At 35.4% G+C, this 17,911-nt stretch overlaps 1 protein-coding gene across 12 annotated transcripts in view; it reads left to right on the top strand.

The window, feature by feature from the left end:
- CYRIA (CYFIP related Rac1 interactor A) overlaps positions 1–17,911 on the top strand; it is a 57,887-nt gene that overhangs the window by 19,211 nt on the left and 20,765 nt on the right. For 7 of the 12 annotated variants that reach the window (XR_015708312.1, XM_087775239.1, XM_087775232.1 and 4 more), the window contains one exon: positions 17,571–17,650. The exons of 2 other annotated variants lie outside the window; for them this stretch is intronic. Coding sequence is in view for 9 of the 10 variants with exons in the window: in XM_087775239.1 (XP_087631365.1) it covers positions 17,578–17,650 (73 nt within the window). In the remaining variant the exon portion in view is untranslated. Of the gene's footprint in view, positions 1–17,302; positions 17,383–17,570; positions 17,651–17,911 lie in introns of all 12 variants that reach the window. 3 more of the 12 variants (XM_087775229.1, XM_087775233.1, XM_087775235.1) reach the window with 2 other exon arrangements.

Here is a 17,911-nt window from a genome sequence, read left to right as displayed (position 1 = left end):
TTGTCACTGAAGATTACCTTCTTCCTCATAGTGAAATACTGGAGGTTGTCCCAATTTGGCTACTCGTGTTTACCACATAGATTATAGGGAACAGAAGGGAGATCTCAGTATCGCACTTCACATGCAGCCAAGTTGTGGTTAGCATCGCACCGGAGCTCCGAGGCTACAAGTCGCAGACGACCGTTCTGGTGGTTCTGACCTAAACATGCTGCTATTTTCCAGCCCTTTCTGGACTGCTGGGAAACGTGAAGCAAACATGACATTTGAGCTGGGCAGTTGCAGCATGTAACGCTTAAAATCTGAAAGGGAATAATATCTTACTTTATTGTGGGAAGTAAGGCTATGCGAGATGGTAGCTTTCATCCAGTGGTTTCTCAGAGAGATGGAAGCCGTCAAATATGGATAGGGCTCTTTAAGCTAACCCTATGTTAGTAACAGTGAATGCTGTCACTAATTTAGCTGCCATGAGGGGCATCCAAAAAGCGATCCTGTGGGCAAAGAACCACAAAAGCCTCAATTTATTACAGATAAAACCAAGCCCAACATGGCAGCAGCCTGACTGGCTTTCTATCAAAGCAGGTTTGCAGTACTCAAGTGAACCCAGGGATCTCGGTGGCAGTCTATCAAAGTAAAGGTGTTTGCTAATTATGTGGATGTTTGTTCAAAAGAAATAGAGCCACCTGCAGAGGAGTTTGGAAGGTGTAGAGATCCATTAATTTAAAGCTACAAAGGATTCTAGTGAAAGTGGAACCGGCATAGTTGAAAGACAGCAGTATTCCTGTTTCGTTTCACTGTATGGGCGAACACACCCAGGTCCAAGGGAGGAGGTGGATGTGAGGGGTGGAAGGAAGGACTTACTAAGATTAAAGGCTATAATCATAGCTTTGACAATTTCTGCAGTGTAGGAAATTATTCTTCTCTACCTTGTAAACTAATGATGTGATGCTTGTAAGGAGTGTATACTTAACCAGTGAAGCTGCTTTGTGTATTTTATTTTTACACTTTTTCTCCTTTAAACGGCCTTCCAGCCTTCTATTTTGTTACAATCTTATGGAATGTAAAATAAGAATTATGTACATGACATACTTTTAAAATGTTTTAAAGATGGCATTTCAGCTAAAATTTAAGGCCCATTCTACTTTTTCAATGAAGGATGGTCTTTCTGAGCTGAGAGGATCTCAACAATGAGTGCTCAGGATGGGCTTATCCACCCTAGTGGGGGAGACTGAGATGAGCTGAAGGGAGATCTTAGAGACAGGACAAGTAGAGTGAAAAGGAAAAAATAGTAGGAATGGAGACAAACACTCTAACATGTCAGAAGAAACAGGAAATTATGGGAAACACGAGTGTGAAGTGAGGAAATAGAGATTTGCTAAGTTATAGATTCTTTTAAATTTAGTCCTTAGAAAGTTAATATTACTACAGTGTAGTTCACTGCTTTTATTAATTCCAGTGGTAGGAAATAATAAACTGGTAGGAACTACAACTGATAGGAAAATCTTTTAATACTTTTTTTACCTGATGTATTTTTGAAGTCCTGACTATTTGCTATTAGAGACCTTTTACAGATATTTAGACAAATTTATTTTTTCAAAATGAAGCCCTTAAATATGCCTTTAATGACCTTAAAGATTGACTCTTTCAGAAGACTATGAAAAATTCGTACTGCAGAAGCATCTAAACATTTTTTTTAAAAGAAAAAGTTCTGAAAATCAAATATTAACATGACAGTGACAAGCCAATAATAATTTCTAAATACTAATGCAGCAGAAGCAATTCTTTGTGCTCATAGCTGTGAGCTGTTTGAGCTGTGCTGAGAGTCTTACACGATAAGGTTTTTCATTTTTCCTAGAGAAAGACTGAATTCTTAGGCTGCTTTTTAAATGACCAGTATCCCTTACAACTGTTTCGAAAAGTATGACATGAAATATTGTTTTAATTCTCCAGAATTTGGATTTTCTTATCAGATTAAATATTTGTATAACTGTTTGCAGAAATGGTTTTGTGCATACATATGCACGTGTATGGTGATCTATTAATGTTGGTTTTTAAGTGACCTTAGGTGCAGGAGAATGTGGGGTGGGAAGAGAGTAAACTAGTTCTCATTTTCAATTTCCTGTTTTCTAAAAATACATAGGAAAGTTTCTTAATTAAACAATACGATAGTAAACATAAGTTGAAAGATGACCTATGACGACATTATTCAGGTCTTCAGATGGTAAGTATATTCTTAAAATAGTAACTGGTTGACAAGAAATAGGCATCATTTTCTACCAAAACTAACGTGAGCTGTTAAGATGAAGATAGCAATGCAGGGAGAGCAACATCAAACGTTTAACCTAATTCAGACAATTGAGTTGGATGGCTATAGTACATTTGGGAAGCTTCACTAACTGCATAAGGAGTCCAGATTGATGCTTAGGTGCCAGAATTAATATCTAAAGCAGGATCTCTGGAGTGAATTTGTACTTCACATGCAAATGTGTCCTTGGGTATCACCTCAGGTATGGTATCTTTGACTTTTCAGCTACCATGGTAAAATGAGGAGCAGTGTGGCTGTAGAAATTCAGAATGCATTTTAGAATTTTTTAGAAAATAATTCAAAGTTCAGAAACAAGATGATAATATTTCATGTCTGTTAACTGTGCAGTCTTTGAAAGATTGTTCTTTTTTGTAATCACAGAATATCTTGTACAGGCGTGTTCTGTACCATTGCAAGGAGTACCATGTAATGAAGTTTTCAACACAGATTACTAGTTAATTCATTGCCAGGTATTTTACAGATATAATACATAAACATGTTTCAGGGAGAAGTGTGAAGAAAGGTACTGTGATAACTGCAGTTTGTTGCCTTGCATTGTTGGCCAGATGTGTTTTCCAAAGAAAACTCTCAATCTGGAATTCAGTTTTAGGCCTGATTTTGGTCTGTAGTGGTAGACTGTGACTCAGTCACAGCCTAAAATCAAAATGCTTTTCCTGAATTTTGCATCCTCAAAGGAGGATGGTTTCCCAGCAGGTGTTAATGATGAGGTGTTTGCTAATTTACAGCAGTGAAACTTCATGAAGTTCTTGAAATCAAGGGTAGAATTTTTCAAAAGTAGCAAAAGGTACAGACTCTATTGACTTCTGAAACAAAGGCTCTAATTTTTCACCAACAGCAAGAAGTAAGGCCTTGTATTATCTTTTTTTAAATAAAAAACTCTTTCAAAGAGATTTTTTTTCATGAAAAAAAATTGCATACTTTTTTTTTCCCCGATGTTCACCTTCATTAACACAACTTGCTGACTTCCTTCCTCAGCTGCAGTTCTTCCTACACTCAGAGGTCAGAAAAGAGCAAGATCAACAAGCCACACATCTGGCTGTCTCTCTTTCCAACTGGAACAAAGAAACAATTTTTTAATGGCTTTTTGAGTTAATTGTAAACAATTTGGTTTTGGAGTAGCTGACTTGCAGCGAATGTTTGTCGTAGGCGGATGTAGGGAAAAAAGACTATGTCCTAATGCAATTCCTCTGTGGCTGGTGAGGGAAAAAAAATCACTTTTAAAAAAAAAAAAAAGGAATCTCTTGATCCTTCTAGCATTGAAGTATGCTCAGAATTTGAGTGCATATATAGGACATTTCACAAGCTTAAAATATATGCTTTGAAGAGGCAGAGAGACAGAAGTAGTTGCTCCTTTCATTTTCGTATGCTTTTTTATACAGTAATACTGATTTTTTTCCCATTTTCAGTAGCTGTTTATGTATGTACAAATTGACAGTGATAAAAGACCAGAGATAAACAAGGGAGAGAACTATTTTAAAATGAGAGTTCTATTCTAATACTTTTTTCTTGGATTTCTACTGTTCCTAAATGCTTTGTTCCAGTAAACATTTCTCAAAAAAATGTATTTTCATTAATCCTTAAGTAACATTTTGAAAACTAATTCTTAAATAATTAGTGAAACAATACTTTTCTTACTTTCCCAATTACTGTAATTTTTTCCATGCCTTCTAGCATCACGTAGCATCAGTTTATCTAATCTATTAGATTTACTTTTTTTTTTTGTTTTATCTAAAGTAAAGTAAACATCTGGTGTGACTTTTAGTACTTTCACACTTTACAACAGGAGATACTAGAATTGTTGATGTACAGCACTTCTGAAACCTCAGCTACTTTTAAAATACCTTATTATACCTTTATGTGTCTAATTTGAGCTCATATTACTCTGCTATTTTGGTTGCTTTTTTTAAGATGTCTGTCATGATAGCTTCATTCCTAACCTGGCCATTCTGCTAAATATTTACAAATGTCTTGATGTGAAAAGTAAATTGGTAATTCTGGTTTATTAGTACATTTGACTATTTGGAATGATGCCTAAATTTCTGACAAACTTGAATAAAATGAATCATCCAAAGTAAATGTTTTCCATCAATTTGTTTGTAGGAAGTAAAATGCACTGTACTATGATTTTTTTTTTTTTTTTTTTTTTTTTTTGGTCAAATTTAGGTGTTTGAGTTGATAATGCCACTTAGTGGATAACAGGCTTAACTGCAGCCTGTTTTCAAAACCCAATCAGGGAGCAGACAGCTATCTTGATTTATATCAGAGTTCTCCTCCTGGCTAGAATCTGGCTAGAATATGCTCATCGTAGCATGTTTTCAAAGAACCTTTTATTATCAACCCCGTTTTAGGAAGTTTATGATAGCCAATTCCGAAACTGAATTCTTAAAATATTTATTAAAATAGGTACTTTTGCCACGAAAGGTTGGACCAGATGATCCTTGAGGTCCCTTCCAATCTGGTATTCTATGATTCTGTGAATGTGTAGGAATCATTTACTACAGAGTTTTAAACTTTTTCTAGGAAAACAAGGATCTTCCTATTTGTATATTTAATTTGATTGGAAAGATGAAACAACAATCTTGGTCTTCTTGCACTGGTTCTTTAGTTTAATGAAATGTAATTGGCAGTATGGTGATAATTTTGGTGGTTGAGGGAATGCTTGGTTTTAGCACTTAAGGTTGGAAGATTGGTGGCTGGGCAAACTCTGAACCTGAACAAGCCAATTCTTCAAGAACTGAATGGAAGAGGACCTGACTGAAAGTAGTTAGTGCATTTTCCTGGATGACATTGCAGAAGGCGTACGTAAAAGGGGAATATAGGACTGGGCTGGGTCCTGCTTTGGTTGGACTTGTATAGACTTCAAATCATTCTGCTTTGGAATATCAGAAAGGTGAGATAGATGCCAAACGTCTATTCCACCACTGTCATTTACAATTATTACTTCTTGAATGTATTCTTTTCATAAAGACTCTTCTTTGCAAAGTAGTTTGGATGGAAGTGTTAATAACTTAGTGTATTTGATATAAAACTTAAATATCTAAAAATTCAAACGTTTTGTCTGAGACCAATGTATTTATGCATATATATATAATGTTGTATATATATTTTTTTCTAATATTAAAAAAAAATGCTATAATAAAATAATACTATCCCCTGCAATTTAATGGCTTTTTAATGGAAAAGGTTTTTTGCACTGTTGAAACATACATTGATTTAGGTCTTTCCATTCCTTTTCAGTCTTTAAACTGTGTTCTTTGAACTCTTTTTTCCCCTAAGTAAATGTCCATCAGTTCCCATCAACCCCGATAATCTTCAGTCACTGAGCATTTTTTACTTAATCTCTCGGGCTTTTCTGAAGTTTTCAGTTACGCTGTTTTTATTAGTAAGTCAGTTGAATAAAGTGCACCTAAAATAATCATTGTCTCAAAGAAAAGGAAGAAAACATAATTAAATTTCCAGCCATGTTTCAGTGCTGTATTACAAGATTGTTTTATTAACGATGAATATTAACACTTTTTTTCAGAATATTTCAGAAAAATTCTATCTTCCATTTGTTAATCATGAAATTGGGAATAATTAAGGTTTTTTTTCTGCCCCGTCCCATCCTTCAGAGAAGTCACGTCATCTAAGTCGTAAGCTAAGAGGAACCCAAGTTTTAAGACCCTATTAGTGCTGAAACCACACAGGGTTTTTCCTCCCCCTCACTCTGTACACTGTGCTGTTGTACAACTGCTTGTGTCTGTGGACACCTAGGGTACCTGGCTTCGAGTCAGCAAACAGAAAATTTAGTTAAGCCGATGATTTTAATCTTGATTTCTATTATTGTGTTACAGTTTTAATCTTAATTTATCTATTTTTTTTTTCTTGTAACAAGCAACTGTTTCTCAGTTCTTGGCTAAACATGCTGATTTGCAGTTCTCTGTGGACATGTGTATATGTACATACATTATGTACGTTTGTGTGTGTGCATGTGTAATTTTTACACAATTTAAGTTTTTTAACAAGCTACACGTCTGTTTCTAAAAATATTTTTAAATCAACTATTTAAATAGTTGTTTATAATTTGACATTTTGTTAGAAAGTAATGAATGATGCCTTTATGAGGGTGTATTCTTTTACATTGGATTTTTGTCACATCTGTTGAAGTGTGAATGGGGAGGTAGGTACAACTCAAAATGGAACCAACAAGGCTTTTAGATCCTTTTCATGTAAAAACCCAAACCTTAAATTTTGCTCTAAACCTAAACCTAGTGTCTTTTCTATAGTTCCTAGTTCTAAAAGGCTTGATTTGCCTTTCAAACAGGAGTATTCAACAGAGGCAATAAGAAAATATTGGATGTAACTACCATGCTCCATTTTTTGATTGCAGATAATTGGTGTTGTGAAGCTAGCGTATCTCATCCCGCGTATCTGGGTTTTAGTCAGAGACTACAAAAGGAAAACCAGATTTCTTCTCTCTCAACTTTTAGTCTGCTGCTTAACTTCAAAAGAAATAATGCTAATTGAAACTTCTTGAATAAGGGCAAATAAAAATGGTATTTCTGTTCACATGGAGAAAACAGGACTGCTGCCAGGGGCTGGCGTAGCCTGTGTTAGTTGCCGGGCTGGGATGCCCTGCTAAGGACGCTCACCAGCCTCGGGACTTCACTCTCTGCTAAGCCCGGTTCCCCACGCGCTGTTTAACGTTCCAATAGAAATGATAGTTTTCATAATTTTAGATGCAGTTGTAGTTACTTTTAAACTAAAGTCCGAGTTTCAGTGGGAGGAAAGGGAAAGCGATATAATGTTCTTTTAATATTGTTACCTGTTCTGAAATGTGGTTATTAAAATATTATCTAGATTAATTTGGCTTTAGTTAGAAAAGTAAGGGTAAAGGAGAAACTTATCCACTGATGCTGGAGCTGTAGTCCCTGCAAAAATTCAGTTTGAAGCGAGCATCTCCTGCAGAAGCAAGTTAGCAGTGATGATTCAGTGCATATAGGAGCTAACGGTTCGATCTAGTCGTGGCATTTTACTTAGGCATAAAGGTAACGAGCATTTCAGATGAGTTAACCAATTTTTATTTAGAGCATAAATTTTTTTCTGCTTTGTGTCGAAACCTCTGGCGCTGATGGCCGGGGCCGGGCCGGGGGTGATGCGGTGCGGGGGCGGTGCGGGGGGCAGCAGAGGGCAGCCCGGCCCCTCGCAGGGGTTGCCCCTCGCAGGGGTTGCCCCTCGCAGGGGTTGCCCCTCGCAGGGGTTGCCCCGTGGCCCTGCTGAGCGAGCACATGTCTGCGGGCTGCTCTGCCGGTTCTACATGTCTCCTTCACAGGAAATCCACCCAGCAGCGTTGTAGGGTTGTCAAAACAACTGTACAATGTCCACTTTTGTGCATATGTTTAACTTTGCTCGCATGGTTGAACAATACTCTTGTTTTCTTTGTATAATGGGCCTCTATAGGCTTGTGCATCTTGTAATGGGAAGGGAACGAACTGTGGCATACGTGGGCTTGTGATTAATCGCCATCCAAATTTGTCAATTAGCTAAAAATAGATTTTATAGTCAAATAGGAGTAGGATATGAAGTCACTACTGTGCATCAATTTTATTGTCTTAATAAAAAGTTATTGTGCAAATTTCATTGCTAAATTAGGAATAGCTTCCAGTAGTGATTTGAATTAATTACTGCGGAGCCTGTCAGGGTCACTATGTTATTTTAATTTTCATTTACACTTACAAGAAATCTAATTTTTAATTAAAAGGATGGTTTTAATTCAGCACCATCCACAGTACTCCTTCCTTGTTTGTCATCTTAGGCAAATAGCAGACTTGTTAATATACCAAAAAAAGCTGCAATGGTTTTTAGCAGCTCATATTGGGGCGTAAAAGCTTGTTTGGCATTCTGTGTAGGTAAAACACATTCTTTGGAAATAGATTTACTAGGGAATGTGCTCCTTAAACTATTAGGCACAATGCAAAATTCAGAATCTCTTTATGTTTACATCAAGAGGGCTAACGTGCTTCTCTATTAACTAAATGCAGTTTTCAAGGCAGGCTATTTGCAGAAAAATGCCATGGACCCAATCTGCCCCTATACATTTTAATGAATTGAGTATTTAATGTGAAAGAATAGGAATTAATAAAACAGTATCAGAGGGGATTAAAAAATGACACAAAGCTAATTAAGAAAAAGGAGGAGTTTTACTGGAATTTGTACTTCTCTGTAACTCCTGCATAATTACGGATTAGACTAGTGTTTTGGAGAAAATCTGTTCTTGTTCAATGTTCAGTCCCCTCGTCCCTTAACTTGACTATGAGAGCAATCTTTGAAAAATTCGGGAGTTCAGCAACTTTCTAACCTGCTTTATGTTTAATTTATAGTCCAGTATAATGATTAAATATTTTTTCCTCAGTCTTTCTGCTTACCGGTTGATCTGCATTGGTGGGTTTGATTTGTTTTTTTCCTTGAGTGGAGTATTTTACATTTGTATTTACTGAATTTCTTCTGGATAGTATCTCCAGTTTATCAAAGTTTTGAATTATGATCCTGTTTTCCAGAACATTTTAATTCCCTTCTAGCTTAGTGCATATTTTAAAAGGGTATTTTTCTTCTTCTCTGTCTGTCACTAATTAAAAGTATTGAACAAAACCAGATCTATACAACAGATACCAGATACTGTTTAAAAATACCATCCTCTTTTTTGCTAGTAAACCACTGAATTTATAGTAATGACTAGCATTTTCTTTTTTCTCATCTCCAGTCATTTGTCAAAGCTTCCTCCTTCATATATTTCTTTACTTCCTTCAATTCTTCCATATGCTTATACAGGCATATTGATTTCGAAGTCTCTATTTTGTCCATTGGAATAACCTGTTGTATATTTTCTTAACTGTTGAGTTTCCTGCACTCCCTTATCCCTTAAATCAATTTTCCAAGAGACCTGTTCGTCCACATAATCTGAGATTACTGAAATTGCTTTTTTGAAATCATGATCTTTACTTTGATGTTTTCTTCTTGTTTAGTAACCTCTGCTGTTTTTAATTAATTTCTCCTGTATTTCCATTCTTATATTCAGTTAATTCTCCCCATAAGTATCAAACAAGACTAAAATAGCCGTTCTTCTGGCAAACTCCTCTGTGTTCTAGACAGAATATTTATCACTCCAGGAGCTTGTACAGATACATGGTTAATTAACTCTCCTGAAGCTTCTTCCCCAATTCCGTTACTCAGATGCCTCCATAGTTCAGCAAAACCTTCTTTACCACCTTCTTGGGATTAGGTGGTCTCTCAGATTGCTGTCGTAGGATGATACCTGTTCTTTCCTCCTTTACCCTCACCCAGAGACACATAGGAAGTTTTTCTTTTACCTTTTTCTGAAAATTTAAATTAAAAAAAAAGTATATATTATCCTCCAGTCTATTTACAGTGGTTTTTTGAATATTTTTTTTCCTAGTGAAACTCTTGCTATTTCCATGAACAGCAACGTAATGCCAATTGGTCAGCAAGTTTTCTTATTTTGTGTAATGAGAGATTAAATAAGACTACTATTACACAAATGGAAGTATTTTAAACTAATAGCAACTAATCCCTACAGAGATCCACATTTCATCTTTAATTCCTCGAATCTTGAGCTATCGACACATATAGTCAGCCACAGCTATCTTAGTTCCACTAATGTCAATATGTTTCTTTGATCAGAATTAATTGTCTGCTTAGTATTTTAAGATATTGTTTGACTTCTCTCCCCTTTTCCAGAAAAGAATACTTGTAAAGACTGCTTCAGATCCATATCTTATAGATTATTACTCTCCAAACCAGAAATACAAATTTAGCTGGCAAAATGCATTATGTCTTACATACTGGCACATTCAGAGCAGATCACTAGCAAATATGCAATAAGAAATCCAGTCACTGTAGGATTTATGTCTGGCTTGGCTGAGATTAGATGTACTGTTTTGGTATTTATGTATTAAAAAGAGAAGTAAAATAGATAAAGAACAAAGTTAACATGCAAAGACTTATTCGCATTATCAACTGGCAAAAGAAATAACTTGAAAATAAAATCACTCCAAGGAAAGTCTTTACCATAGTTGCACAAAGAACTAGAATATGATGGTTTTCATCTTGTTTTTTCAGACACTTGCATGGGATTTTCTGTGAGTATAGTACAAAATACTCTGTGTGGCATAGTCAGAAGGCTGAATAATTTGCAGTCGTTGGCCCAGCAACATTTTTTTCTGCTTCTGACTTTTCGCCCGAGAGTCCTGTTTCTGATTCTGTATCTAAGAATGTATATGATCTAGAATAGATTTTTCACTTATTATATCACAAACATTGAATCTAGATACCTTTTCAAATGCCCAAATCCTTAGATTTCCAAAATGGAGTGTGTTCTAAGATGGTTTATTTCCTTTTTCACTGTGATTTTGGTGAGAAGACAAGGAAACTTTTAGAGGAAGATGATGATGTGGCTGCTCTTCTCTTACAAGAGTTTGGAAGAACTAAGTCAAAATCCACCTGGAAAAAAATGAAGTGGTTTTGTTTTGAAGGAAGAGGCATTTAAACTAGCCAAACCTGTTGTGTTTCTGTTAAAGGTATCTCTCTCCTGTGTGTCAGTTTGCTAAACATTAGTATCCCGCTTTGCTTACCTAATAGTGTCAATTGATAGAGGCTCCGCTTATTGTGTACAGTGAAATTGTGTCCCTGTTTTGTGTATAAGCATCTGTGCATGCGATGCCGTACTCAAACTAGGTTTCTGTAGTTACTATACACTCAGGTGGAAGGATCAAAGTGCACCACTGTTTTCTTAATTTCAAATATAATTTTATTCTAATTACTTAATTGGCTTCCATTCTGCTTTTTTTTCTTTATTATTATTATGACCTATGAATCAGAATCTAGATATTTTGGTTGCCTGGTTTTCATCCTTTCATGATGGCTTTTCTGATATTATGCACTTTGAAAATAAATAGGAGTTCTGTTCAAATTATGTTCAGGTGTGAGGGTTGGCATATAGAAAAATCCCCCCCTTGAATAAGTTGTAAGTTCATCTGAGGTAATCCTTTTTTTTTTACCTTTTGATTTTAGTGAAACCATGAGCCAAGCTCTTTAATCCTTGGGGCTACGGGTACTAATATTGTTGGCCAGCTCTTTTAACATTTATGATTAATGAAAAATATATTTGTCATTACAAACCATTTATTAACTCCCTTTGACTTGCCGCACATTTTTTGTAGGTTTTAATTGTGTCCTACAATCTGCATATCAGTTAACAGCAAAAGCTCTTCGCTTGAAGTGTTGCTTATCTAGGAGTTATAATAAAATAATTGTTCAAAGCAGAAATGATTCTTTTATCTGGGATTACTTTCACCTTGAGCAACTTTCTTCTCTTATTCCACTTTTCACTTCTTTACATCTGTTTTTTGGGTTTGAGTTTTGTTGGGGTGGTTTTTGTCTGTTTGTTCTTCACCTGCATAAGAAATGTGTGGCACTGCTTTTTCTTCCCTTCTGTGTGTAGGTTGCTTCTTGATCCATCTTGTTATGTGAGTATGTTACTTATAAAAATCTTATAAATACAGTATTTAGAGGCCAACATTGGGGATAATTTGATTTTCTTCTGGAAAATTAATATGGCTTGCCCTCTGAAGAGAACTTGGGTGTGTTCTTCCCTTATCTCTGCCTTGTAGAGAATACTGTAGGTATTTCACTGTGAAATATCTTTGGTCTTTTTTTGCAGTTAGCATCTCAAACACAAATGTATGACTATTTTTACATTTTTTTTCTTAAGATAACAATACACAGTTCAAAACTAACATCTATTGCACAACTGAGACTATTCAACATCAGTTGTTATACTTCTCTTCATCAATGCAACTACAGTTTATAAAATTTAAACATTTATCAGTAAAACAACTGAAGATAATGGTACTACCATATCCATGAAAATATTCTTAACTATAAGAAAATTGGAGCGATGATTAAAAAAAAAACCCTACTGTGGAGTTTGATGGGGGTAAATATAAGGTATTGTATAGAAGAGGAGGCTGAGGGGTGACCTCATTGCTCTCTACAACTACCTGAAAGGAGGTTGTAGTGAGGTGGGGGTCAGTCTCTTCTCCCTAGTAACAAGCGATAGGACAAGAGGAAACGGCCTCAAGCTGCGCCAGGGGAAGTTTAGGTTGGATATTAGGAAAAACTTCTTCACTGAAAGGGCAGTGAGGCATTGGAACAGGCTGCCCAGGGAAGTGGTTGAGTCTCCATCCCTGGAGGTATTTAAAAGCCGGGTAGACGTGGTGCTCGAGGACATGGTATAGTGGTGGAGTTGGCAGTGCTAGATTAATGGTTGGACTCTATGATCTTAAGGGTCTTTTCCAACCTTAACGATTCTATGGTTCTGTGATTCTATAGAAGCGGGACTAATGAACTGCCAAAATGCAGAAAGGAAAGCAATGGGTAAAATAAAACTATGCAAATAATATTTGAGGGATGAGTAAAGCACAGTTTTCTGCAAGACATAATTCCTTCCTGATATTTGGCACCATACTTGGATGCATTTGGAGCACTGTACCTAGAGTTGAGTGGTCCCCTGGAATCTGGAGCCCTTGGGGAGATTGCAGAGAAAGGCAGTGAAACTGGTCAGGTATGATAAAATATCCTGCACTTCTGCTGTTTCCTTATAAGCACCTCAACAAACTTTATAGGTGAAAATGACAATGATTTGGAATTGTGTGTTTGGTCTGAGAGATCTTGAGTTCAGATGCTGGCATTTTTTTGAAACCACAGTTAATTGTTAATGCACTAAGGTCAGTTCCACTGCTTTAATGATGCTAATATGCTTAGCACAGTACAATTCCCTCAGACTGTGGACTGGATGCCTGTCTCTATCCAGGTAGATGTGCCATTACACGTTGTCTTTCCTAATCATTCATTGCCACTCCTGAACTAGGGAGTCTGTGTTTCTCCTAAAACTCCCAATGGAGCTGCTCATGAGAACACCCCCTGCCCCACTTTGTTAGGATGATCTAAATGAGTTTAAGCAATAAGTATTTGCTGATCCAGCTCATTTTGACAAAAGCCTTTTAGACGATGTTTATGTAAGCAGGCAAATTTAGGAAATAGTATCTGGCAAAGGAGCACTGGTAAGCAGCAAAGGGTTGAGCTGGTGAATGTCTCCTTTTTCACTAACGTGAGGTTTAAATGCTTTGTCTGTCTGTTATACTTTCAGTGTAGCTACAGTGATGCTGGTGGTTTTGAGTTGGTGCTGGTTGAATTAGTCCAGTAAAGGAAGAAGAAATAAATTAGTACTTCTGTAGCAATTTATATAGTACTATAGCTATCATTTAAAAATAATACAAAACTCCAGACTTCAAAATTACATAATTGCTTAAAACAGTGTGTAAGCAAAGATTTTAAAGAAGAGTTAAATAACAGAATATTTAGCTTTGGGCATGCAATATTTAGTTGACAATACCCAGTTTGCGAACATTTACTAAATTTTCAAAACTGTATTTCAGTATATAATAAATATGTATTTCAGTGTATTTTCAATATATGTATATAAAATCCATGTCAGGTTTGAAGGGTTGCATTTTGATTTGTTTTGGAGGGGTAGTATTTTATTTATGACAATCCAAAAATAAACTGATGGTTTTAGTGGAGAAGAAGGAATTTATTTTCCCATCCTAGATAATGCCTCTAGAATGTCAAAATTAAATTAATGAAATTTTAGGAACAAAGTGATGTGTTAGAAAACCAGCCTGGGTTATTTTGTTCAAAGCTCAACATTTCTAAATATGCAACTGGATAATGGTATATAATATGCATAATGCTAAATGTACCTTCTTGTTCATTACTGTTCTTGCAGTTTATTTATCTCTGTGTGCCACTAATTAAATGTTCAGTATCAAAAATCGACTAATAGCTTTAAACTGTCAGCAGCAGCTTAGAAAGTATTTTCTATAACCTTATGTAATAGCTTAGAGTAAACTTTAATGGCTTGGAAAAGAGTAGAAATCATGGAATTGTGAACATCGTCATGTCAACATGTCATCGTTTTTAAAGCGTACTGGGAAAAGCTGAAATTTTAAGGGATTTGGACACTCAAGAGCACCTGCTATCATTTATTAGTATTGCAACAGCACTATTTTTATATATGCATTTGGTCTCATGTCAACATTTAAACAGATTTAACAGTAAGTAAAATAAAATGCTTTCCAATTTAATGGGATGGAATTTTATGCTCTTAAGTTAAACCTTTCTGATTTGCCTCTGTGCATCAGCTGTTTATTTGCATATCTGTTGCAACTGCAGTATATATACTGACATGCTCAGAATTTATGTCATTGGTTTGGAATACATTATCAGAGTTTCCAGGGAAAGACAGTTTGGAAGATCCAAGTGCTAGGAAGCAGCAAGCTATAAAGAAAAAAATAATTCCATCTGGGACAAGGAAACATATTTATTAGCACTTCCATTAAGGTGAAGGTTGGCCTTTTAATACAGAGTTAAAAACTTAGTGTTGAATGATGAGTTATAGTTTAAAGTAAAAGTTTCTTGGGACTAGATCTTGCTTTCAGTTTTATTTTTTAGAAAACCATGAAGGCGTTATTTCAAATCATAAAGAAGTAAAGCATGTTTAGCAGCTGCCTGAACCATATCGTCTAGATGTTGATGGCGAATATCACTGTGTTTGGGTTGAGGTACATTGGAAATAGATGGTGTCAAACCAGAGCCTTCGAGATCATTGGAAAATGCAGACTGACCATGAAAATGGCTATAAAGTTTGTGACAAGGTTCTTGTTGCTTACTTGTGACCTAAATAGCTGAATCAGTTTCTACACAGGGATTGAAGGAGAGGGGAATAAAATGAGAAACAAGCTAAGAAATACAGTAAAAGTTCAGGAGAAATACTCATACGTAGAAATCTCTAGAGCTGTGATGTGCTGTACTTCTGTAAGAAGGATCAGAAACCAGAGCTTGGGCACATGACTCAAGCTACTCAATGCAAATGAGGGAGCGTATCCTCAGGTTTTTGGCAAAGAGAGCAGCTTTCTCGCTGTTCGAAGCCTGATATCAACTAAACCCCTCTCTGGCTGCATTGCTAACTTTGGCAGTAGAAGAAATGGTTGGATATTCTCTGAAGATTGAAGGCAATGAGGTAAGATATGGCTTAAAACAAGCTGAAAGTGAAGAATCCAAGCTGAGTCAGTAATTTATCTGGTGATAGTATTTCATAATAATATAAATTGTGTCTTTCAAGGTTATGAAAAGGAAAATAAGTGTATGCACATTATCTTGTCCCTCTTACATGATGCTGATAAAATGTATTATACCAGTGTGATGAAAATGTTAAATTATTGAAGATACAAGTTTTAATGCTGTATAAAATGTATTTTGCTTTGTTTGCATGTTTTTCCCCTTTGTAGGCTAATAAGAAAGGCAGGCTCAGTTCATAGAGTGCAGATCTTGTTCTGAAAGTAAAATTGTAAATTTTTTTCCTGCATATAAATGGATGTAACTTCATGAATAATGGAGAGTGTTTCTTCATGTTTCAATATTGTATATGCAAGATCTTGCTAATTGTAAAGGGCTTGGCAGTCTGCTCACTGGATTTGTTCTGGAGAGAAAATTTTGAAGAAGTATTTAATGCAAAACAAAGCCATTTTTCTAACAAAAACCTGGTTTACATGAAGCTGCATGCCCTGAATGGGTTATGGATTAAATTTATATCATTTTATGGAACAACTATGACTGCTTTGAAATCTCCAAGCCTTACATTACCTTCCTAGGTTTTCCTGCTATAGAAATATATTCCCTACATGCATATAGAAATTAGGGTTGATGATACTTTTTTCTTCTGTAATGCTTGGGGGAAAATTTGAAAACAACTTTGTCTCCTCATACGGAGTGTCAGCCACGTACATGCTTAGAATAATTTTTTTGTGGTCTGATTTCTTCAGTGGGAAAAGCGTTAGACTGAAAATAGATCAGCATCAGATGTAAGCCCCAAGAGCCATGGTTTAGAGTACTGAGAATATTTATCTTTGAGGCAAAAACTAGTTTTCAATCTGAGTTTTAAATCTAAAATTACATTTTTCTACATCCCTCCAGGCAGACCTCTTTATCCTTATATGTGCTTTTCATGGTTTAATTTTTCTGTCTTCTGAGAAAAAGTTTAAGTTTGCCCAAGAAAGCTATACTTTTACATAGTTTTAAAATAATGTATCTTCCTAAGGACAATACTGGTAAAAAAAACTTCTCTTCAAATCTCCTTCCTTCTTGTCTTTCATAGAGACTTGCTTTTTTTGAGAATTGGTCACTTTTCCTTTTGGGATTTTTTCATAACTCAAAATGCAAAGGTTTCCAAGATAATAAAAGACAGGAATAACGGATAAAAAGATAGAGTTTGAACCTCTTCTTTTTTTTTTTTATCTTCTTTTTTTCAAAAATGCATACATACATTTTTAAAAGTTAAAAGGAGCAAGCTTTTAACTTTTCTTTCTGGTAGATTTTTATAGTAATATTTTATAAAACTGTACTGATTAGAAACAATTAGATTTTTTTTTTTCCTTAAATTGAGTTATTTTCATGAAGTAACATGGATTTATGCTAAAGAAGTCAAGGATTAAGACGTCATTTTTTACTCTGGAATGGTATTCAGTAATCTTGAGTCCAGCAGTTTAGAGGATTTACAAATACAGCTATAGTTCTGAGTTTTTTTCTCTTGCTAAGTAAATGAACTCATAAATATCTGTCTATACTTCGTGATGTTATACTGATGTTTAAATTCCAATTTGTTGAATAGAATTATTTCTGTATTTATCCAAGGTCTTACTCTCTCTGTCCCCATGCATTAATATCACAGAATTGACCACCAAAATGTTTCTTATGGTCCAGAACTTGCCATAATGTTTAATATATGATGCAGACTGTGTCAAGCCCTTAGTTGTAGTATTCTAAGTTTATGTATATAACTGTTTATGATTTTGTTGCATTTACTAGGTTTGCTGGGATGGGTAATCTTCTTAAGGTCCTTACCAGGGAAATTGAAAACTATCCACATTTTTTCCTGGATTTTGAAAGTAAGTTCAAACAATTACAAGACAATGAGAGAATCTTTTCCCTGACTTAACAGCAAACTGAGGAAAAACTTTTAAAATCTGATTGCTTGCAGTGTGTATTTTCCAGCCCAGCCAATCTGTCCAAGTCCTTGTCTCTAAAATAATTTGTTCACTCAGGACTCCTTTTCTCTTCCTTTTCTATTTTTCAGGAACCAAATGGGAAATCTTTTAAAAGTTCTCACTTGCACAGAGCTTGATCAGGGGCCAAATTTTTTCCTTGACTTTGAAAGTGAGCAAAGCTTCTTGCCTGGCTTGCCTTCTTTGCTTATTATTTCCTAATAAACTGCATGTGCTTACGCATCATAAAACAATTCAAAAGGGATTTGCAAACAAATCAAATTACACTTCAGTGGAATATTGCTTTTTAATATTTATAAAACCATACAAAATTACTTAAATTCATTCTGAGCATAAAAGGGGGAAAAAATGATAGATATGCAAGTAAAACCTTACCTTGAATTAGTTTCAAAACATTTGTGAGCCATTGTTA

The sequence above is a fragment of the Nipponia nippon genome, unplaced genomic scaffold, assembly GCF_047370975.1.
Source record: "Nipponia nippon isolate SJK-2023a ecotype South Korea unplaced genomic scaffold, ASM4737097v1 scaffold_4, whole genome shotgun sequence".
Taxonomy (NCBI): Eukaryota; Metazoa; Chordata; class Aves; order Pelecaniformes; family Threskiornithidae; genus Nipponia; species Nipponia nippon.
Note: the sequence above shows the minus strand (reverse complement) of the source record. Positions and strands in the feature narration are given on the sequence as shown.